General features: G+C 44.3%; 3 protein-coding genes across 16 annotated transcripts in view; all 3 read left to right on the forward strand.

Moving 5' to 3' along the window:
* Window positions 1–6,885, forward strand: part of FAM214A (family with sequence similarity 214 member A) — a 43,372-nt gene extending 36,487 nt beyond the window's left edge. For all 4 annotated transcript variants that reach the window (XM_042875747.1, XM_042875746.1, XM_042875744.1 and 1 more), the window contains exons 11-12: window positions 1,150–1,349; window positions 5,661–6,885. In XM_042875747.1, coding sequence (XP_042731681.1) covers window positions 1,150–1,349; window positions 5,661–5,814 — 354 coding nt within the window. In that variant the 3' untranslated portion in view covers window positions 5,815–6,885. The remainder of the gene's footprint in view (window positions 1–1,149; window positions 1,350–5,660) is intronic.
* A 2,231-nt stretch (window positions 6,886–9,116) lies between these two features.
* On the forward strand, window positions 9,117–20,323 carry ARPP19 (cAMP regulated phosphoprotein 19). The gene is made up of 3 exons (XM_042876060.1): window positions 9,117–9,221; window positions 13,402–13,524; window positions 16,818–20,323. Exons 1-3 carry the CDS (start codon window positions 9,177–9,179, stop codon window positions 16,986–16,988), a joined length of 339 nt encoding a protein of 112 aa, XP_042731994.1. The 5' UTR covers window positions 9,117–9,176; the 3' UTR covers window positions 16,989–20,323.
* A 2,833-nt stretch (window positions 20,324–23,156) lies between these two features.
* Window positions 23,157–23,665, forward strand: part of MYO5A (myosin VA) — a 94,563-nt gene continuing 94,054 nt past the window's right edge. For all 11 annotated transcript variants that reach the window (XM_042875870.1, XM_042875874.1, XM_042875877.1 and 8 more), the window contains exon 1: window positions 23,157–23,208. In XM_042875870.1, the coding sequence (XP_042731804.1) occupies window positions 23,182–23,208 (27 nt within the window). In that variant the 5' untranslated portion in view covers window positions 23,157–23,181. The remainder of the gene's footprint in view (window positions 23,209–23,665) is intronic.

Consider the following 23,665-nt stretch of genomic DNA (forward strand, 5'->3'; position numbering starts at 1 on the left):
ATAGTTGACTCATGAAATTCCTATCTTTCCAATTTGGAGAGAACGTTGTTATGGAGGAGCGTGTCAAAGGCCTTACTGAAGTCCAGATAGGTGATATCAGTGGCTCTTCCCTTGTCCACTGACACTGTTACACCATGTAAAAAGCAACAAGGTTGGTCAGGCAGGACCTGCCTTCGGTGAAACAGTGTGGTTGTGCCACATCACTTCCTTCTCTTCCATGCCTTAGCATAGCTTCCAGGAGGATCTGCTCCATGCTCCTACCTGGTACAGAGGAGAGGCTGACAAGTTGGTAGTTCCCTGGGTCGGTCATCTTTTCTACCCTTCTTAAAAGTGGATGCAGCATCGCAGATGCGAGTGCATTAAAAGCACTATATCAAGAAATTAATGCAGAGGGAATTAGGTTATTTACTGGAGAGGAGTATAAAGCTAGCAGTGGAAACGTGATTTTCTCTAGAAACTTGTAGAATTGTGATTATTTAAAGTATAAATCTGTCTGGGACAAAGGAGACTCTGAACATTTGATCCCATCCAATGCTGTGAAAAGGCTTCAGATCAGTTACTGAAGATTCAGGATAGTTGGTAACAATTATTTCTTCAGTGAGGTAATTGAGAAATGCAAATTCTGAAATCCTTTGAAAAGAGACGCCCAGTTTAAATATTCAGTCTTACCTACATTTTGCAACACTTCTAAAGTACCTACTTTCCATAGTAAAATCAGAAAGTAAATCACAGCCATTGCTTAGAGGCAACATCTGCCTCTTTCTTTTAAGAGCTCAAGCTGGGGTGACACGTTGCTAATTCTAGGTGTCAAAGTGGAGCCCACTTCACCTGCTGGATGCACAGTCTCAAAAATAGTGGAGACAAAAATCTGCCTAGAAAAATAAAAACAGAGGAGCAGATTAGAAGAAGAATAGTAGTCATGTGCTACAGTTTCAGATCAGAAAAATAATTATTATATTTAAAAAATGAGAATTTCTGGAAGCTAAAGTGTTGAAGTATACAGAAAAAGCACACATTTTGGCATAAATATTTCTGTCTTATACAGGAACAAAGTGCACAGAGGATGGTGACTATTTTCACAAGTGATTTTTTTTTTCCCCTGGTTTTTCATCTCTAAAGAGTATTGCACTGAACCATCTGTCTTTTCAGACCTTATTTAACCCTAACAAAACTGTGGTGAAGATGTTTGTGGTGATCTACGACTTAAGAGAGATGCCAGCTAATCATCAGACATTCCTACGGCAAAGAACTTTCTCTGTTCCTGTGAGACGAGAAGTCAAGCGGACTGTCAGTAAGGAAAACAGCCAACAGACTGAAGAAAGGCTGCTACGCTACCTCATCCATCTGAGGTGAGCTGCTGGGAGCTCGCAAGAAAAGGTTGAAAGGAGAAATCCAAGTACCTGCCAAAGCACCTCTCACTGCCTTTGCCAGCAGCCTGTCTGCCTGCAGGCTTATTTAAGAAAAAAAGAACGCTGTTGATTTGGTATTTCAAACAGACAATAGAGGGTGAAAAGCTAATAAACAGTTTGGCTTCTGCTTGGGAGGAACAGAGATAAAATATAAAGTTCTTTCCTGACATTTTTATAGTCTTGTCAAACTTTTGAGTGTTTTCTCCTCAGAAGAGACTGAGTTCTGGCTGGATCACAGACCTGCTCTGAGGTTACAAGGAGTAGTGCACGTGCCGTAACATGGCAGGAGCCAGAGCAAGGGTCAGCGTGGAGAACGTTGTGTGCACACAGGTCTGACAGGAACAGGTTCTGACATGAAAAGCATTTGGAATCACTACTAAATGTGTAGTGTTTAGTGGCAGAAATCTAACAACTTCTTTTGTGACTGAGTGCCACTGAGGCACCTTTCACTTTTATGGAATGTTCACCACATCTTCCTTACAGGGCGTACAAAGCACTGCCTGAAACCAGGTGTGGTGTGACTGCTCTTGGGGTGTTCTGAAGGCTGCAATTGGAAGTGCTTTGTCCTTCATCAGTTTGCAGACTTGTGCCTGTGTTACTGCACTGAACGCACGTACACAGACCCAGTGCTTACATTGCAGCTCTTTAAAACCCGGTGGCTGCTGCTGTTTTAAAGCTAGCAGGCTGAACAGTCAGATCTCTTAGTTTAACTTGTAGAATTACTTGGGAAATTTTCACTACTTAGTGGCATTAGCAGGCTTGAAAGCACAGTTGTATCTAACAGTGATCCCAGACCAATGTTTCCTGTTAAATGAAAGTCAACAGGCAGAAAAGATGAGTGTTGGCATTGAACTGTGCTTTCATTCTGAATTTTAGTCTGGAGTGAAATTTGTCCTGTCAGGCCACACTAACTTACTGTACCTAACTTTTAGTTTCTGCTTTCATGTAGGTGGTAGGTTTGTTTTAGGCAGACCCAAAGCAAGCCTGCTTTCTTCTTTGTAGTCTCTTACAGCCCGTACGTCTGCAGTCTTCTGCTGAGACAGACATGTAGCAATTCTGCTGCTTTTAGTGAAATACCTGAAATACCTGAAATATATATATTTCAGAAATATCTGAAATACCTGTATGATTTAGTCCAGCTTTCTGCATTCTGATGGAGGTTTTTAATGTATAATGTAAAACACATCATTGCAAATGTAACCGTTTCTGGCTGGAAAAACAAAAGGTGTGAGTATCTTATCGTTCATATATGTTACTTTTAAATCTGTAATAGGATCAGAAAATGATTAGAAGTAGACAAGTTTCCTCAAACCCATCCTGCTGAAAACTTGCATATAAAACTAAAAAAAAAGCTAAATTAGAAAGATTTTCTTAATACTCCTTAAAGCAGTCTTTCAGGTTTAGTTGCAGTACTTTCTGAAAACATGCTGCTGAAGTTCATGTTGAAGTTTTGTTCAGAGAAAACCAACCAACATAGTGAAGTCCCAAATGTTAATCTGTGCTGTGGTAGGATCTGCTTGTGAGGCCTCAATTACAGCTGTCAGCACTCGCGTTATGAACACCTTCTTTGCAAGTGGTAATTTTATAGATCTGGAACTTTAAATGGGCGGCCAGAATCTCTGCAGCACTCTTTAGAGCGTCAGGTACAGTGCTTATGCAACTTCTGCTCACATACAGTGCTTATGCAACTTCTACGCACACCGTTTTGTACATTTGAGATTGTTCAGCATGCCATTAGACTGCATTGTGCAGCTGCAGTCCTGACATAATAGGCAATATGTTCAGAGAGCAAAGGATTCTTATACAGCCGTCAGGGGTTGATACAATTTTAGAAGTCTTTTGAAGATGCTTTGGAGCATCTTAAAAACAACAGAAAAGTTGTGTTGCATGCCAAACAAAGACTTCTGTGTTGTAATCAAGTCTGTGTGAGCACAGAAGTGAGAGCCCAGCTGTGCCCTGTGCCATGATGGCAACAGTCAGCTGGTTTCTGGATTGTACTCTGACACCCCCTGGAAAAGGCAGTTGAACAGAGAACCTGCCCACAGCTCCATGCTTTTCAGGTTTCTAAGGCTTGGTGAGCTGTTGTAGCTACCGACATGCTATCTCTTAATTGGACGGAGCATAATGGCTGTTGCTCAGTGGCTGATGGGGCTCGTTTTTTTCATTGGCTGGGTGTTACTGAGTGACTGAGGTGGGGGTACTCTTCAAACCAATGCTTCAATGCAGCAGTTCCACAGGGTGCTGAGAAATTTCTTTTTTTAATGTTTTCCTGATGTGGCCAAAGATGTTGCTGATGGAAACTGAAGATATCTGCTGCTCCTGACTTAATGGTTTCATTCTGATCTTTCTGATCTCTCAGCATTTTTCCTGATCAGGAAATGTGTTATTTTCCATTCTTTGTTCACAGCTTTATTTAAAGATTTTATAGATTGTGCTGTATTGTCTTTTCCTCCTGCAAAAAGAAAAGATCTTCCAACGTCCTTTTTTAGGGCTGTTCTGCTGCATCCTGTTCCTGTGGCTGACTCTGTTCTTTGTGAATTCTGATGGCCTGTTGATACCCTGAGGTTTTTGAGCTCATTTGTCATTTCTCCAGTCATGTTCATCACTTAGCTTCTTTTCCTCTGCCAGTCTTCCTAGCTCATCTGTTATTTGTGTTTTTAAGCCTCCCTATATTTGTACATTGGTGCTGTTCCTAGGACACCATCTGTCAGAAACGTCTGCTGTGTTTTTCTTGATTCCCTTACACAAAACCACTGGAACTGCCACAGCTCCAGGGCCAGTCCTGTGCTGGCCACTGCGCTGCCACCCGCAGGGGTGTGTGTGATAGTCTGCTGTGAATTCCCACGCGCTTGCACATGTGAAAACCCGAGGCCATACATCCCAGTGACTGTGAAAGGTACTTCTCAAAAAATAGAGGCAATGGAAGCATAAATCAGAAGAATCTCCCAAACTTAATTACCATCTCCCACTCATCCTCCTCCGATCTTCGTGAAATGTCACGCTCAGAAAAGCCCAGTTGCAGGGGAGCCATATTTACTGAGCAAAGGGAATCTGACAGGATTCGTACTACTTGAAAATAACAAGCTTGAGATGATTTAAAAACAGACCTTGATAATCTCCTGATGGATCCCTGTGTAAAATGAGAATAATTCAGGCATAGTTTACAATAATGCTCTGAAACTACATCTATCTATTCCATATGAGCTAATGTAGTCCATCGTACTTGTGCTTCGGAAGATCTTTCAGTAATGTTTTTAATTTAAAAATGCATTATGTGCTACATGCTGACTTTTTGCAGTGTTCAGTTGGCTCCTCATCTCTTTTACTCTCTTCCTTTGTTTGCTGTCCTTCAGAATTTCCTCTCAGGATAGAAACTTCTCTTCTTTGCCTGCCAGGTGAAGGCTTTCGTACTGAGAACACGAAGCAACTAAATGATGGATGGGAGCACTTTGGGGCCAGTAGGAGCATTCTGCTAGAGCTCACTACTTTTAATGCCCTTGGCAGCGTATCTGGAAGAGCAGAAGTTTTTTCTGTCTGGCTGTATGGATGGTTATGGGCTGTTCTGCCTCTCTGCTGAGTGAAACTGTGGCAAAGAAAGCAGTGATTCTGCAGCTCCTCTGGGTCTGCTGTTGTCTTTCTCACTCCTCTCAGAATTTGAATCTGATTGTCTGCATCTATGATAGAGATGCTGCTCTTGCTTTAGTATGGTCTGTGAGTAAATGCTTATTAAAAATTGTGCAAATTCTATTCAAATTGATATGTGATAGTGCAGAGTGTGGTTTTATGTGAGCATTTCTCTGTGTTCTTTCTTTTCTCTTCCTAATTCCTACCACAATATCTGTTCTCTGTGACTGTGGCATACTGATAGTGATGTTCAGCTGCCATAAGAAATATTCCTTGCTCTTCTGTTCTTCTTGGGTGAGGAAAGGGAATTAAGGAGTTCTTAAGCCAGATGAAGACTATAGAATGCAGTTCTCTAAAATGCAAATTGTGTCTTACCTATAGCTGTTAAATTTTAGGACAAATGATACTGGCACATGTCTGGCAGGTTTGGATAGAGAAAATAGATAGGAAACGTTATTCTTTCATTTTAACCTGCTGCTTACTTAAGAGCTCATTTGATGTTCACGTGGGTTTTTTGGCCTTAACTTCTTAAAGTTCCGCATATAATTCAACAGTACTTGAAGTTAATCTTTTTCAGATTGGTGTGCATGCATGTTATACATAATATATCTGTCCATGTCTTTTCAGGTTCCAGAGTTCTAAATCTGGAAAGATCTACCTCCACCGAGACGTTAGGCTCCTGTTCTCTCGGAAGTCCATGGAAGTTGATAGCGGCGCTGCATACGAACTCAAATCTTACACTGAATCTCCAACAAACCCTCAGTTTTCCCCAAGATGTTAGCAGACAGTGGCAAACTGAAGTATTCGTTTTACTGTTGATTGCTCCGTGCAAGAGAAAATTGGTAAAGCTGTATAAAATTAAATCTGAAAAGGAATGAGGATAGCGCTGGAGAGAGAAGGTTCTTGTGTGATCCCGGACCAGTTCTGTAACAGGTTTCTGGAATGAGCTTTGTGTATTCCATGTAGACTGGAAGCGTACTTCTAATCTTTTTGTACTGTTTAAAACCACTTCATTGGATGTGTTGCAATAGCAATTTCCTAAGTTAGCTTAGTGTTTACACTTTTTATTTTATTTTTCAGTTATTTAATATTTAATGTTTCATTTAATACTCAAGTGATGTTTGTCTTTAGTGTTCTAATGTAGCATAAATCCTATGTAAAATCATACTATGTATTTTTGGCATTAATATTGAATCTGAAATATATACAGATGTCTTTAATCTGTGTGATGTTTTAAGTGATATTCATTTAAGTTATTGAAAATGGGGACAACAGCTGAATTTCCATAACATTTCATACTATGCAAGCATTCAGCTTTCTTTTTTCTCCTTAATGGTACCCTTCTTTCTTTTTCCTCTCATACAGATTTAATAACACTTGCAACCATGGTGTGGAATGTTTGTTTACTTACCCTTGCATTCACATCTTTGATTCAATTCATGTTTAGCTCCCTCCATTCCTTTCTTTCCAAAACAGCCACATTGACTTTGCTGTCTGTTGGTGTTTCATATAATTCCCACCTTCCACACTTGATTTCTCAGATTGTGCTGAAGGATGTACTGTGCAAACAAATTAGCATTTATATCTTAAATATATGCAAAGGCTATGGAACATGTACTTTGTTTTATTTTTAGATAAGGAGGATCTTCATGTAATCCTAAATATTTTTAATAGGTCAATTCCATGTAGGCCACTAGGTGGCTATATAAAGTTTTACTAGAGATGCTATGTTGGGCATATAAATGCTTTCCAATACATGTATTCCCAAAACAAATCACAATCAGATAAACAGTTTATGCTAAGTGTTAAACTGTGTAACTGAGAGAAATAAAGCTAGAAGCATTTGACTATATTTGAAGTATATATTTCATAATGAAAATGAAGCTTTATAACGCTTGCCAAAGATCTCGGCGTTTCTCTGCTGTCTTACCTTGGATAATGTTTTTCCTTACATCGCTGTGCTTTTTCGTAGTGTCAGTAATGTGAAAGGTGACCTTCACATCTGGGAGTGTAACATCCTTATCTGATGAAGACTGGAGAACGAGTGAATGTGTGTGTTGTATGTTCAGTGCTGCTCTCAGATGGGCTGAGAAGTCAGAGCACCACAAAATCTCCAGGAAGTCTGCCAGGGACAGTAAGGGAGACCAGACTTTCCAGATGATACTTATCAACTTTCTTGTGTATTCGAATGACTGCTGCTATAGAAGGGCAGAACCCAAATGTTACTGAACCTGTTTCAGCTGAAGCAGTATTTTTCGCCGTTACAGCGGGTTTTCAAAGATCAGCATTTGTTTTAATGAAACTTGGGAGAAATTGTACAAGGAAATTGCTTGCAGTTTCTAGTCATTTGGGTGTCCTGTAGGGCTGAAAAAGGTTTCTTGGTAGGAGAAGAATCAAGTACACCTGCAGTTGTACTGCATATGTAACTGGGACCTAATGTAGTATAATAGGAGTGCATCCTAGTTTCTCTGTGTGTTCAGTCACGAGCAAACAGCATGTATCCTAGAAGTACTTGTCTGTGTCATGGTGCACATCTGCTTGTGTACCTGACGGTACAAGGGGACAGGAAAAGGACACTTTTCATTAGAAGTCATAATTCACCTTTAGTGGATTAACCTTGTATTTTGCACTGACGATGTGCAATGATTTTATGTCTGTATCTTTAAATGACTTGTTCAATCCATCATTTTCTCTCTTTGGAGTAATATATTTATTTGTCTTGAACAGCAGAGAAGTGTGGGTTTTGGAGATACAGTCACTACAAGTCATGTCCGTGTAGTGACTTTGTATTGACTTAAAGAGTCAAACTGCACTGAGTCCCTGTACAGTGCCATTCAGAATGAAAGTGGCCTCGGGTTATCCATGTGCAACTTGAAGTAATTTTCCATTCACAGTTGAGTTGCACAACTCATTAAAGACACACATGGATAAATGTTAAACGTTTGCAAAACGTGAACTCTGCTCCATGTGACTTTCTCTGCATCAGTCAAGAAAGGACTGAGACGAGACTAATATTAAGAGGCCATCTGCTTTTTCTGTTTGCTCTTCAATAGGTTCAGCCTTATGAAATTACTTTTTTACGAATGTTTCCAAGTGGCTTGAGGGCCTCTAGTGATGGAAGTCACAGACATCCTGTCTAGCTGAACTTCACTTACTGAGAGAGTTTTTTCTAATGTCCAACTTGAGCTTGCTAATGAAGTCAGGTACTACTTGTCCTTTTCACAGTAAGCAAAGAAGAGTTTACTTCCCATATGCTCTTCCTCAATTTTATTTTCTATATCTGAAATAACGGCAGACTGCTCAGCCAGCCTTGCTTTGTACAATTTCTGCCTCGTCATTCTGGCTCCTCGTTTCCTCCCTTTGGGCTGAATCTTTTGAAATGCCTCAAGCTGGACAAGCAGGGCCTCTCTGTGCCCATTAGTGTAGAAGGATGGGTAGGTACGTCTCGTTATGAAACTTCTCTTAATGATGCCATTACAATACTTGTTTTTTCAGTATCAGAGGGTGTCAACTTGTTTTCATCTTGCCTCATTGCACAGCTTCTGTCGTGCCCGGCTCTCACTCTTGTTTGAACTCAGGGAAACGGGCCAGCTGTCAGTCATCTGCGATCCTACACATTCCTTATGTGCTCCTATATCATGCGAAGCGCTTGTGTAGTTCCTGAGGTTTTTTAACTCACGAACATCTTTGTGCTGGATGCTTTACGTTTATTCTCTTAAAGCACAATTTCAAGGAACCGCTGGGTTCTCTGCGCTGTGGTTTCCTTGATCGCTGGGCACAGCGCGGTAACGCCACACCCACAGCCCGCGAGGACGCCGCTAAGCGCCTCGCCGCCACCCGCGCTCCTCCCACAGGACGCCCGAACGAGCGCGGCTCCGAGGAGAACGCTGCAGCACTTCCGGTAACCCAGTACGGCCCGGAAGTCTGCGTGACGTAACGGAGGGCGGGGCCAACTCCGGAAGTTGCCCCCGAGAGACGCCGGGCGCGTGGCTCCGCGCGACGGGAGGCTGAGCGCGGAGGAAGTGTGGTCCCGCCGGCGCGCCGTCCTGTGAGCCGCCGCCATCTTGTGCGGAGGCGGAGGAGCGCTGTGCTGCGCTGCGCGGAGGAGCGGCGCCCCGCCCGCCGTGCTGCTGCCGCGGCGCCATGTCTGCTGAGAGCCCCGAGCCCGCCTCGGCCGAGGAGCAGAAGGTGGGTGGCGGCGGCACTCTGGAGCGGAACGGGCCCGCGCGGGGCGCTTCCCTGCCTCGGTCCGCACCTTGCGAGGCGGAGCGGAGGCGCCGGGGAGCGGCTCAGAGGGCAGCGCCGGGAGCCCGGGGGGAGGGGGCCTGAGCCTGGGAGCGGATGAGCGGTCGGTCCCCGTTGCCCTCGCTCGGCGTCCGCGACTGAGCGGCACCGCCGCTCCGGGCCCCGCGCTGCGCTCCGGGCGGCACGCGGCGCTCCCGTCCGCGCTGGAGGGCCTCGGCCCGCGGGAGCCCCGGCGCCGCGCCGTCCCTCCATAACCCCGCGCTCGGCCCGGCCGTGCCCCCGGCGGTGGAGCTTCACAGACAATGGCCGCCCGCGGCTCGCGCTGCCGAAGGCTCTCAGAGAACGGCGGCCGCACTGTCGGCGCTCGCGACCATAGATGCTCTCGGCCACGCTTCGCCCTCGCGGCGGCGGCTCCCAGAGCCGTCCGTGCCATGTGGGCACCGCTGATCGCCGGCTGCCGGCCCCACAGCCGCTGCCGGCGGAGAAGTTACGAAACACGGGTGCGCCGCTGTGAGGGGCTCCAGAGGGAAAAGAGCCGTCCGTCCCGGCGGTCTGAAGTTTTTGTTTGATAATTCACCGTCTCGATACACGTTAGTCACGCAGAGAGGGAAGGTTCGGGAGTTGGAATGGAGCGGGGCCCGGTTCCCTCAGCGCGGTGTTCTCCGCACTGGCGGGAGAAGCTCCGAGCGACGGCCGGGCTGCGCGGCGCCGCTGGATAGCGCTGTAACCGGAGCGCTCCGACGTGCGGCGGCGTTCGTTGTGCTGCTGCCTTCTAGCGTGTTCTGGGGATGTCAGTGGGCCGGCGCTGATGCCGACGAAGTTTGGGTCTGAAGTCCTGAAGTGCGGTGCTGGTGTGCTGCTCTGAAACGCTGCTGTCTGCCGGACAGATAGGATCTTGTGCTGACCTGCTCGTATAGTTGTTGTCAGGGCAGCCGCTCAACACAATTGAAAGTCAATAAAACTTCATTTTCTCTGAGTTCCTATCCTGTGATGTCGGAGCTACACATCGGTACTGTGGCCTTGAAGGATTTGCCTTCAGCATTTGTCTGGGTAAGCAAAATGTCGGATTGGTGCATTTAATGCTCAGCTCCACAGTACTTGTCTGACCGACCTGCTCTGCAGTACCTATTAAAGATGAATCCCCAAAGGAACCTTGGGGCAGCAGGTTGAGACTTTCCTTGTGTTCTCGCCTGCTGCAGGAGGCTCACACATATGGTCAGTGAAGGGTGATGTCGACTGGAAACTTTCCATAAGAGCAGTGCTTCCTGTTCTCTGTGTGAAAACTTGGGATAGTGGCAGGAGGAAGTTTGGCAACAAAGAAACCTTCAGATGGTGGTGAACACGTGCTTGTTAATTGATGCTGGTTTTGCCATACAAGTCCCTGTTTTTCAGGAAGGTGTTAGCTGTGGTACCTCTTGTTTCCAGACTGGCTTTTCTCAGTTCACTGTTGTAATGTTTTTCTCATTTTCTACTTTATATTCTTATCTGATGTCGTTCACTAAAGAGGGTGAGCTTTATTCGTAACGCTGATTGACAAGGCTTCTTCTTAGTAGTGCAGTTCAGCTGTCCAGCAGAGAGAAAACCTCTTGTTTTTCATAAAGATTAAAAGCAGAAGCCATCTTTAAATGTGTTAGATAACTACTGGCTGTGCTGGTAGCTCATTTTAATGAAGTGAGCAGACCTCATTAGCTGTGCAGAAATTCCTATAGAGAACTAAAATTACAATTTGTGTGGTTGTCACTAGGAAGAAGTGCGTGGTACATCTTGATTTTTCTCCATCAGTTGTCAGTCATTTGGTTGCTGCTTCTATAATAACTCAAGGGAAAACACTGCTAATGTACCATTGATCTTGTGGGTTTGGGTTAACGCCTTTCTGTAGCAATGATGCCTCTTCAAGAGAGCTCAATGCCACATAGTGCACAGAAGATAGAAGGTCAGGACAAGCAGGCAGTGGTCTGCTGAAAGCTACCCCAGGTCTCCTCAGTCAATGGTATAAAGGCCTTCTGAGCTGCAGCTGAACGCATCCAGCGCCTGTCTCAATTCATCTGCGTTCTTGGTGTCCCTTGCATCCGCTGGTGAGGAGTTCTGGATCTTGACTGCTGGTTGTTTGTAGAACTGTTTTAGGTAATTTTGAACCTGTTTTCAGCTGGTTGTGTCTTTGTGTTGCCCTTTGTCCTGCTATATAGTTTTAGCTGTTTTGGGTCATGAAGAGAAGTTGACTGCAGTCTGTATTTTTAGCTGTGTTGATACACAATGCAGTATTTGGTGTTTCGGTTGCCTGCTGTGTCATGATTTGTCACCCCTGCGAGTCTGCATAAATGCCTCCTTTGATGTGTGTGAACACATATTTGTGTGAGCTCTTTATTGTTGACCCCGTTCTTAAAAATATCTCCTTTGGTTGGTATTGGCAAAACATGCCCCTTCAAATGCCGTGCGTGTTGGCTCAACAGCAAGTACCCGGTGATTCAGCATCAGATGTTGGAGTGTTTAGCTGTAAGGAGCTGAACACTCTTTGAGAAGGTCCAGAGTCAGAGGTCAGGGTTGGCACGTTAGAAAAAAAACTGCCATGAACAACAACAGCGGGTGAAGAATGTTTGTCATACACACATGAAAAGTGTGCACTTCCCTAGTGTGATACGGTGCGGTGAGAGACAGTGCGTATAGCTCTGTGTTGTGTCAGGGAAGGTGCTTATTTGTTTATCTGCATCTTGCATTGTAGTGCCTGACTGTTTTTGTCCAACTGAAAAGCATCGGTTCCAGTCCTTGTGGAAGTGTCTCTCAAGCTGCTGTAAGGATTTCTGTCCTTCCTTGGTATTACTGTTAATTCAGATTCCCGCTGTGTTGTGAGATGCTGTCTCTGAGAGGTTCTCGGAGTAATGGAGCAACCAGATAGACGTCATATTTTAAGTCAGTTGTAAACATTGCTTGCAAGGTTTCTTACCGGGGGATGCTGACTGTTAGAGAGCTGGGAGCTGTTGTTAGTCAGGGCAAGCTCATGGGTCAGCTCCCAGCTGCTCCCCTGTCCTTGTGCAGCTGCTTGGTGATCCTGAGGGGGACATTGACCCAAATAAGAACAGACTGACAAGAAGGGAAAAGAACTGGTACGTGGTTATTTTTCCCATGACTTTGTTCCTGTAACTCACATTGAATACGTGCAGTCATGCTGGTTGGTGCAATGCAGACCACGCAAAGTGGATGGAAGGGGGTCTGAAGGGGCTGCGTGACAGCTCAAAGTGAAGCCTTGGTCACAGATGAACGTGAGGCCCTCCTGGTTTCAGCAGCAGTTCTTTCCTGACTAAAAGTCTTTCTTGACTTCAGATGATAATTGCTGTTCAAGAAGTACAGCAGTCAGCACTATCAATATACATTTTTCCTGAACTTGCCATGGTTTGCATGCAAAAAAAACCAATCGTGGCTGAATACTGGAAGGCAGTGTAACCATTATTTTGAATGGAAAATATTTTTGAAATGACAGAGTACAAAGAATTGTGCTTTCACATCCGATTACTGCATGAACCAGAGCGAAGGACTGTGAAGTAGAGGTCAGTGATGAAAGGCTGATGTACCAACTACAATTTTTCCACACGATTGTATTCACATCATCTCTTGGAACATCTGTATTTTGCACTATTCTCATAAATATGCATATTCTTTGCAGAAATGTCTTCATTTAACTATCTCTCTAATGACAGATAGTGTTGGCCTCCCATAGAAGGCCAGTGTGGAGAAAGACAGTAATGTTTATTAATATGGTAGCAGAAATGTTTTTGAGCTACTTTAATGCTATTTCACAATGGATATCAATGTCTTAAAGTTGCAGCAGAGTCATAAAAACTAGATTGTTACGAGAGTAATATGTTGAACCTCACGATGAGGCAGGTAATTGAGAACTCCCATGGTCCTTACCCATCTTTCACACTTGCTCCTGATAGAACCTTTGTTTTGTTCAAAACTGATAACAGATTGCTTTTAGTAACAGCTAATTGTCTATGAAAGGGAGATGTGTTGAAGAGATTCCAATACGTGTCCAGAAATCTGTATGTTGGTAAATTACCTGCAGATGCATTCTACATAAATAATTCATCGTAATATTTCTTTAAAAGTCTTGCTAATTTTGTTTCAGGAAATGGAGGATAAGGTGATCAGCCCAGAAAAAGCTGAAGAAGCAAAATTGAAAGCAAGATACCCTCATCTGGGCCAGAAGCCAGGAGGCTCAGACTTCTTGAGGAAGAGACTTCAAAAAGGAGTGAGTTCTTTATTGTCCACAGGGTACAGATGAGAAATTCCAAAGTTATGGTATCTGTGATTCTCTGCGTGAGTAGAAGCACTGTGAATTTATCTGTGAAAGCTCAAGGGAAGGCGTTCACAGAACAAATGCTGAACTGACAGGATAGTCGCATACAACACCAATGGCTCAGCTGCCATTTTAAGAAAGACTTAGGTTAGAAGCTGGCTCACTATGGCAGTGCTGGGCTTCCACAAAGAAATTGCAGTATACACTGTGAGACAGAATCTCATCCTGGTTTTGTGATGACCTCGTGTTACCATTCCTGCGTTCTCAAGATGTATGGCCACTGTTAGTGTTCATGTTTTAGCATGTGACAGCTTGGAGTTCACAGCAACCAGCTGGCATCCGTGGCCGGAGAACGGCGGTGTAATTCTGAACATACACACAGGCAAAAAGTTAGAATGAAAGAAGGGAGAGTGAATTTGGGTTTCAGTTTTGCTCCACATTTGACCAGTGTCTCTTATGTTCTTAGTTATTCAACTGTGTTTCTTTTCTCATTCAATTATTCATGAAGTGATGACGTAATCCTTTTCAGGCATGTTAAAATTCTGTTCTTAGAATAATCCTGGTCTGTCGTTATTTCTGAAGGTGCTTTCATTGCTGTTGTGCTGTTATTTACTCTCATCTAGGCCTTTGAGTGCACGCAGTGATTCCAAGTCTAAATCCTTCACAGACCAGCTGTTGGAGTTCAGTGCTGATGTAATTCTGTGCTATCTGGTAACATCTCTGGGGAGTGGTTACTGTTGGCAGGTGTCTGGGATGAGCTTTCTCACAAAGTAGTGCGTGTGCACTGTGGGTAATGGCTGCTGGGGGTGGGCAGGTGGGAGATGTGGTGATGACTTCTGTGGTCAAAGACAACCCAAACGAGGCGAGTGGGTTCAGTGTCTGTGTAGACGCTCCAGAGGCAAGGTAAGTGTGTGCTGTACTGATTGTTCAGGGAGACAGACCAGCATCCAATCCAGAAGGATTGGGCACGAAGGAATTATGATGACTGCTGGCACTCAGTGCAAATGTGATTTAAAAAAAAAAAAAAAAAAACAACAAGATAATCTATGCAAGATCTTCATCTTGGTGTAGCTCTGCTTCATGAAAGCTTGTTACAGGCTATAGTTTTAAATGGGAGTATTGGGAGGCCAGTGGGCGTTTTAATGGCCTCAGCATTTGGGATTCTGCTGGTATGATGAAAGATGGCATGGAGGTGTGGGTTCTGATTTTTAATCTGCCTTCTTCAGTTCTCCATTTGGGACGTGTTGTTAATGCCTTTCTTCTATGTTTTATTTTCTGTTATTTTTGTTTAGCATGCTCTGTGTCTTAAATGAGGAAACCTTTACTTGGTGTAAGACCCCTAGATAAATACTTCTGGATCACTGAAGTTCAGAGTAGAGTGACAGTAGTGAGCGTGTTGTCAGATAGCTTTTGTGTCGTGAAGACACCTGGATATAAGTAGAATCAGTTTGAAAGGGAGGCCATAATACAGGCCACCTGTGAGAAGCCAGAGCAAATCAGAGGAGAACACAGGAGTACTACAAACAGAAATGGGCTGATATTTCTGAAAGATGGAAAGGTATCTTTTCCTGCAGATATTCTTCTCAATCTATGTAGTTAACTGTAGCCCAGATTTTTCTTTAATTTGGTGAGTGGGACATGCTGCCCATTGGTGCTTGCAGTCCAGAAATGTTCTACATTGTGTGCATGTGCCATGATTAGCACACTTTTCCCAGAATAATACTAAGAATGGACGCTCCTGTAGAGGGATTCTGTTTGGAACTGTCTGCTATACAGACAGGGTGAACAGTTAACACATCTGAAGATTGAGGAACTCTGTTATTACCTAGTTCCTGTTTAAAAGGTTTTTTGTTGGTTTCTTCAGTCTTGAAGAACAAAATGTGAAAGCCTGTTTCCAAATCAGGTTACATTATAACTAAATCCTAGTCTGCAGATGTACCAAGGTGCTCTAGCACAGTAAAAACAAACAACAGCAAAATTGATTATTTTGTCAAAAGGGCTGAATTGTGGGAAGACAGGCTGGTAAAATATGGGGTTCAGGTGCACTGGTTGCATGGAAAAAAGGTTCAGTGACTTTGAGGTTCTAGCAGGCTCTAAAAGGGAACATTTAAAGCCACCTTCAGGGGCCTTGCTTTGAAAACAAACCAGCCCTGCCTCCTTATCTTTGGTAGAGACTCTTCAAGTTGGGTGTTCATTTCCGTTCAGCAGCTGCTGCTGGACGTCTTGCAGCTGATGTGAGCTAATACAAAATGAAGAGTGTAGTTGCAGTGCTGCCTGGAAGTGCAGGTCGTGATGGCTTTTGTTCAGCTGACTTTGAGGAGTGAGTCCGTGTGAAGCTACATGGGGAGTGTTCTGTCTGAGGTGATTATCCATTGTAAGCAACAGTTGCTAGAGTAAATCTCTGTCCCAAACCTGGTTTTTGGCCTCAATTGACAATCTCTGCAAATCATGGTTATAAGCACGTTAATAGGAGACCTCGTAGTAAGATGTAAAAAAAATACAACCATTTCCCCAAACACTGAGCAGTTAAAGACTTGATGGGGGCTTTGGATGAATTCCATGTCTCATCTTAATGCAATGCTGCTAACAAAGAATGTTAAAGATAATGCTATTAACTATTAGCCCAAGTACTGAGACGTGCTGTTATACAAATTCAGACACTTCTGTTCTGAAGAATCCTGGAGCCTGGGATAAGAATTTCCTTCACACAGTGCTTTGTAGCAGGATTGCATGGTAGATCTGGCTTAACTAAATAATTGGTTTGGGAATTTCAGGGATTATGGTTTCACTGTTTTAATGTATGCAGAAAAAAAGGTTTTCTTGTTAGCGTGCGGTTTCATGGTGCTTTGATCTTCTGGTATGATAAAGCAGAGACTGTTCTCCAGCTTTCCTTCAGATATTGTTTGGTTATTCTGTCTAGAAGAACTTGTGCACTGCAGTGTAATTTACAAACCCCCAGGTTTCATTTGCAGTAGAGCAAAGCCCTCTGAGCAATAGGATTAGAATGATGTTCACATATGTGTATGGTCAGGGCCCTGCATATGTCACTAAACTTGCACCAGAACTGATGTTTAGAGTTGTGTTCTTAAGTCTTGAATTTTATTGAATTGATGTAGAGCCCTACCTTGCTAAATGAGATAATTTTATAACAACTAAGTTTTAACGAATCTATAGAACCACAGAATTCAGTTTATGTATCTGACAACATTTCAGGCTTTTAATCATGTGTGTATTTTGTCTTCTAGCAAAAGTACTTTGATTCTGGTGATTACAACATGGCTAAAGCAAAGATGAAGAATAAGCAACTGCCTACTGCAGCTCCTGACAAGACAGAAGTCACTGGTGACCATATTCCTACTCCACAGGATCTCCCACAGCGGAAACCATCTCTTGTTGCTAGCAAGCTGGCTGGCTGACGAGAACGGCTGAACTGCATGATAATTCTCATTCCTGTTATTTCTCCTTAATAGTTATTTCTCACCCTCACATCCCCTTTTTCTTTCTTACACTAAGTCGTGAGACTGACAGCTTTGCAGGTAGCGGTAGCATGTGCTGCTATTGTAAGGGAGTACTGTTTAGAGTAAAACGTGTAGTGTTTGGACTAGTTAAGAACAATGCACTGATTTAAAAAGAAAAAAAAAAGGACAAGTTTGGTTAGAGCAATGTATTCTACTTGAAAATGTACATATTGCCCATTTCCTAGTGTAGGACTGGTTCCAGCAAGTGACATCGCAAGTTTTACAACTTCAATGTTTCTGCTTTTGTTATTTCACCTTAATTACAGCATATTTGTATTTAATATAACCTCCAGTTGTGTTGGGTTTTTCTTCTGTGTTTGGGTTTGTTGTCTAAAATAGAGGTTTAGACCACAAGTTGCTAGATGGTAAAGCATGTATAAAAACAAACACAGGGCTCTGATTGAATTTTGTTTCTGCTCTTGAACTTGAACGGCCTTAAACCTGTTTCAGCTTTAACAATAGAGTTTTTACTTGGGCAATATTTGCCCATTCTGGTGTAACTCTTGTGAATCTAGTGCTTATTGACAACTGCCTGTTGAAGCTGGTATTCTTTTCAGCTCCGTAGCTTAGGACACACTTTTGTTGAAGATGTGAATGAAGTGTGCATGTGCATAGACTGTTGAATTCACTCTTGTGCCATTTTTGTAAATACAATAGTTTTGCACAACCTTTTGCAAATGTCTATTAATTTTACCTTTTAAAAAGCAGATAATGTGCCAATCAAAGCACAAGTGATTCTGTATCTTTCCAAGTCTTGGCCTGAAACTAAGAGCCCAGACTGTTGCTACTGAAAGTAAAAATGACAGACCTGAAATTTGTGAAACACTTCTACTTACACTTGACTCAGCCTTATGCTTTTGCAATTGTACACTTTGTTTGGCAACAATGTCCAGCATTCAAATAGAAATCTGAAAATTGTACTTAAAGGCAGGTGCCCTTTCTGTTCAGCAGCTCTTTAAGCTTTTAAAGGTGAAATGCTCAGTAGGGTGACATGGAAGGTAGTTAGAGATTTTCCCTTGTGGCAAATTCCAGATCTGGTCTTGCTGAGATTTGATACGCAATCGTCTCTGGGCTATTTTAGACGTCTGGAAGTGAAAGGCTATAACTCTGTTTGTTTGTTTGTTTTCTTGAACTCCTGAAGTAGTAGTGATAGTAAACTAACTCTTTTCTTTCTGTAATGCAGCAGCCCCTCATTGGCTTTGGGAAGTGAAAAGAACTGGAACGTATTTAAATAGTGACCTATTGAAAAATTATCAATTTTTCATTTTTAGATGATAGAAACAAACATGGTTTTTTGTATGATACAGATGGTGAGTACTAGATTGCCAGAGTAGGCAGTTGATGTTAGATAGCCTGATGCAGAGTATGATTTGTTCAGTGAAATTGGGTATATGAAAGCGTAGTGATCCGTAATGTAATTGGTTCTAATAAAGGCAATCATGGCCAGGTGCTGTTTGGGAGTGTAAGAAACCCTTTAAAAATATTGGTGTACGGAATCCTATTTTCTTAAAAGAAACAGTTCTGTTAAACAATCCAATAAAAACAAAGTACCTGTGCAGGTGTTGTAAGGGAAACCACTCTTGAAGATGCATGTTTTCAGAAGGATGCACTTTGTGTTGATATATTCAGAAAGGTCTCGCAGGATAAACGACTGCTAGTCAAAAAGAGGACTCCCTGTTTTCTGCAATGCTTTCTAATGGTAAATATAAGAGAATGATCAAGATGAGATGAATAATCTTAACTTGGTCCTGCTTTGATTAGAATATGAGCAAAGTATAGCAGTATCTATATAATGTACACTCTTCAGTTTAGAGGAGTCATTCCAGGGGATTTTTGAAATTTCTAACTTGATTCTTATCAAGTCTTTGTGGCCCTTTGCTTGTGATTAGAGAAAGCCCTTTTATTCCTTATCTTCTACTAGCATTGTAAAGAACTTGTGATTTTTCACAGAACAGGTTGAAGAAATGGGCTGACTGGGTTTAAGGAAGAAGTTAGGCTGGAAGAATAACAAGCAAACTGGATATATTGAAACAGAGTGCTTTCTGTAGATGTTTGTCCTAATGTGAAAATCCTTCTTTATTGTTTTATGTACAAATGAAAATTGAAACTGAACGATAGGACTGGGCCTGAAGCACTCTTGAACAACTGAAGGTGACTTGCTTTGTGTTGTCTGGTTCCATTACTCTGTAGTGGATGCTTTCTTGATGCTTGGGAAGGTTTAAAAAAACAGCCATTTAAATTCAAACATTCCTCTCACTTAGCTACAGATCAGCTTGTCCTGCTGGTTGGATAACACAAGCTCTTTCGCTGCTCACTCAGTGACTTGCAGTTCTCAAGGTTACTACAAATTCAACTAGAAATAGGTTATTTGAAGTACTGTAATACTAACAAGTTTGACGACTGGTTAATGAGCCTTTCCATCTGACTGACCTCAAGCAGCAGGCACAGCTGTTTTGGTTCTAAACACCATTTGAAACTTAGGAAGTCCAATAATCATGTAACAGTAAAGCAAATGTGACTGCAGATTGATGCTTACATTCAGCTTGCTCCAGCAAGATAACTCAGCTATCCAAATGTATGTACATAATGTATTATATGAGTTTTACCATTTGATAATGACCTTTTTCGAAGAAAACCTGCCCACGCTGTAGACTGGCAGTCCCTTTCATATTTTGCCTTTAAACATAGACAGTGTTTCATTATTAGACTAGTACTCATCTAGGCTTATCATAGCAGATAGCACCAACATCTTATTCGAGATAGTTAAAAGTGAGTTAATTCCAACCTCATGGATACACCCCCAAATTTGTAGCACCAAAGGCTTCCCTCTCATTGTACTTTACGTAGTAGGACAGTGTTTGTATAAAAGGAGTTCATTTTGTTGGACATAACTACACCCAGTCAAAATGTTAAGGTGATAAAAATGTCAACTGTTCTTTACAAACTTACACATTGTATAGTATACAGAATAAATTGATCTACTTAGTTTTTATTGCAATGTGGAGAGTTGTCTCGTCTTTACTGTGGTTTCCTAAATGATCCTGCATACTTCCCTGTTCTCTATGGAAAGTTTCTAAACCCTAAATCTTGCTACTCTGTACCGTGAAAAATATGACTGGGTTTTGGTTTCCTAGTATGTTAGACTACAGAATTACTTTAATGTAATCACATTTATATATATTTCAGTGCTTATTTTTCTAATAAGGCAATTAAAGCTTATTGTTTGAAAACTCCGTAACAGGTGATTGTTTTGGTCCCTTATACTGATTGAAGGGGATTTCTGGGAGCTAAGCTGGCATTTGGAGGTTTGCATCACTGTAGGCTGCATTAACCTGAACCCAGCAGTTTCCAAGAAATCAAGATACTGGGCAAAATCCAACTACTTTTAAAGTCACATACAGTGACTGAGGTACTGGTCCCTGTGCAGTTTCAAGATCCACGTGGTATAAGTACGCAATTAGATGGCAACCATGTCATATTAACACCCTCTGTACCCTGCATCTCTAACAACCAGAGGTGTCCAATGTGAGTAGCAACATCCAGATGCTGCGCCAAGGCAGAGCAAAGGAATACAGGCATTAGTATCCTAATTCTAGTGGGGAGGGGCATCAGTTGTCAGGCAAAGAGAAACCAGGCAAATACAGCTTTATGCCCAAATCTAATTAAATCAGTTGCACAAAACAGCCCTCAGGAGCTTGGTGTGCAGTCACTGTGCTCCTGGACATCCACCAGGCGGAAGATGAAATTGCAGTAACGTGTTGTTTGATGGCTGGGGGCATTCTGTGGGCTGGAAAGAACAGACTGGGGATGGTGTAGAGCATGTGAGCAGGATGAATACGTTTTAACTAAAAGTGGAGTTAGACTGACTGTGTTGTCTGATCATTCCTCCTCTAGTAGCAGTGATACACCCCTTACAGATTCAAGTCTAGATATGTCTGAACATAGCAGGCACTGAAGCCTATTTTTCACACTGACTGGTGGGAAAAAAATAATGACAAAGCTTCTACCCACTTCAGACATAGGTGCTTTAAAACTGGGACTAGTACTTTTTGTTCTGATTTTGTCTGAAAAACAGATTTCAGTTGGCCTTAGTTTATTTTATTGGAGAATAATGTTGCTTTCAATAAAAGAGGTATGTTTGGGTAATGTATCAGCATCCCTAGGCAATAGTACAGAATAGCTGTTGACATTCTATACAACAAGATCTGTAGAGTTGTTTCCTCAATAGAGTTGAAGAAACATCCGTGCGAGTCTTCCTTGAGAGCATTTTTAAATGTGCAGTGCTTTCTTGGAATTGAACTCTGAGGCTGAAATTAGAGCCAAGCGAGAGCTGTGGGTCCTTCTGAACATCAGTTCTCAGGTGATGGTTTTCAGCCTCTGAAAGAATTTCTGTAAGCTGTTGAAGACATCTATGTGATGTTCCAGAGCAGTCTGCCTAGTAGAATTAGCAAGTTAATTGGGGCAAGATTTCTGCATGGGAATTTCAGAGTCATATAGAATGGCCAATGGAGAATCTGCTCCTTATGTAAGGCATGATGTGACAACAGCCACGTAGGAAGGCTTAACAGGTATGAGATGGGAACATCATTAAAATCTTACCATTAGATGCATGATGCAGGAGGTGCTTCTTGAAGTAACAATGAAGCTAGCAATCTATCTACATTACAATCAGGTTGTTTCTTGTCAACTCTCAGTGCTCCCTATTCCTGTCCTTAACGACAAGTGTGAAATCCAGCTTTATGCAAATTGTGTCAAATCATAGCAGATTTTGTATTCACACCTATTTTCTGCTGGTGCTTATAATTATGTTTTGCTCCTGAGCTCTAGCTGAGATGCAGTAATCACAAGCCAGGCAAACTCCTGAAATGAGTGTCTCTCATAGAATAGATGCTGTCCTGAAAAAGGGCATTGAGTATCAGATGTGGAGCAGCATACATAGGTGTGCTGTAGGATACCTGTAGGATAGTCTTAGTTGCTCTGGAGCCCAAGTGATGTGTTCTTTTGTTATGTCTGGAAGCAGACTGATAGGTTTTAGTGTAGATCTCTCTTTCGCCACAGGTGCACATGAAGAGCAGCTGTGCAGACTTCTTGGCCAAAAAGCTCACCCCTCACCTGCATGTCCATTCACAGGAACCAGTTATTGGTTTAACTGTGAAGACTGTACAGCTGCATCTTATACAAAGAACACAGGTAGGGCTCCATGTTTTCATCTTACTTGTCCTTATTTTTCCTTCGTCTCTCTCCCCGTGTCCTCTCTTTCAAGTAACAGTGAAGTACAGCCAGACCGCAGCAGTTGTTGGGAGTGCCTGCTGAGAGTCACGACTTTGTCTTCATTCCTGCAGTCACCTCTTGAGGCGTGATTTGGAGGACCCCATCTACCCCGCAGCCAGTTGTCTCTATCTGCGTAGCGGGTCTGTCTGTTCCCTGTGACAGACTGGGCAGGTTGCTGGGGAGTCCAGATCCCGGCAGAACGCAGAGCTGCTGCTGACGCGGCCGGGCTCTGCAGGGCTGTGGCGGTCACAGGTCAAAGCACTTCTGTGCCTGGGCGCGTTCCCAAAGGCGAAGGGCGCACATCGGAGCACTGCAGTTCTGCCATCCCAAGGACCCGAGCTGCAACGCGGGCGGAGGGAAACCCATTAAGGGCTGATTAAGCGAGGGTGCTGCTCGCATTCCCTTCCGACGAGGGAGCTGCATTTTCTGGAGACGTTTATTTCTCTCAGCCCCTCAGTTCGGAGCTGCGCGCGCCGCTCTGGGCCCAGAGCTCTTCAGCGTTCTGCCTACGAGCTGGGCGGTACTGTGCCCAGCTACGAGCAGCCGGCAGCGCAGGGCTGGGACAGGCCGCCCGGCCCCCTCGGCGCAGCCGGGTCCGGGGGCGGGCAGGGCCGGGCCGGGCGCGGCTCTCGGGGCGCTCCTCACTCCGCCGCCCGCCAGCCGGTGGGAGGCAGCGCCGCCCGCCCGCCGCGCTCCCACAATGCACAGAGCGGGGCCCCGCAGCCCGCCAGGTAGCAGCAACATGGCGCGCCGCGCCGCCGCCTGAGCATCCTCCCGCCGCCGCCCGTCCGCCCGCCGCAGCGCGGCCGCGCCCCGCGCCATGGCCGCCTCCGAGCTGTACACCAAGGTAGGGCGGCGGCGGGCCGGGGGTGGCGGGGAGCGGCGGGGGGCCGGGCGGCCGGGCCGGGCCTCGCCTTAAGATGGACCCGGCGGCGCGGCCGAACCGGGGCTGAGCGCTGCGGGGGGTGGCGGCATGCGCGTGCGGGGCCGAGCGCGGCGCTGTGCTGGTCGGCGTGCCGCCCGTCGGGGTGCGGCGCCGCGGGGTCGGGGCGCGGGCCGGCGGGGCTCCGGGGCGCTTTGCCGTGCGGAGCGGCGTTCGGTGCAGCCTCGCCCGCGGGATGACGCTGCGCCTTCGGTCGGCGTTCGGCGGCGACTCGGCGCCCCGCGGGCTGCTCGCCCTGTGTCTGCGGCGGCCCGGCGGCCCGTGTCCCCGCGGGTCTTCGCGACGCGCCGGCACCGTGGCTCGGCCTGCAAGCGGGCAGCGGCTGGGCTCGTGTCCGTCCGGGGCTTTGTTTCCGTCGCTC

Source organism: Lagopus leucura, unplaced genomic scaffold, assembly GCF_019238085.1.
Source record: "Lagopus leucura isolate 7727_CA_CO unplaced genomic scaffold, USGS_WTPT01 Super-Scaffold_100015, whole genome shotgun sequence".
Lineage (NCBI taxonomy): Eukaryota > Metazoa > Chordata > Aves > Galliformes > Phasianidae > Lagopus > Lagopus leucura.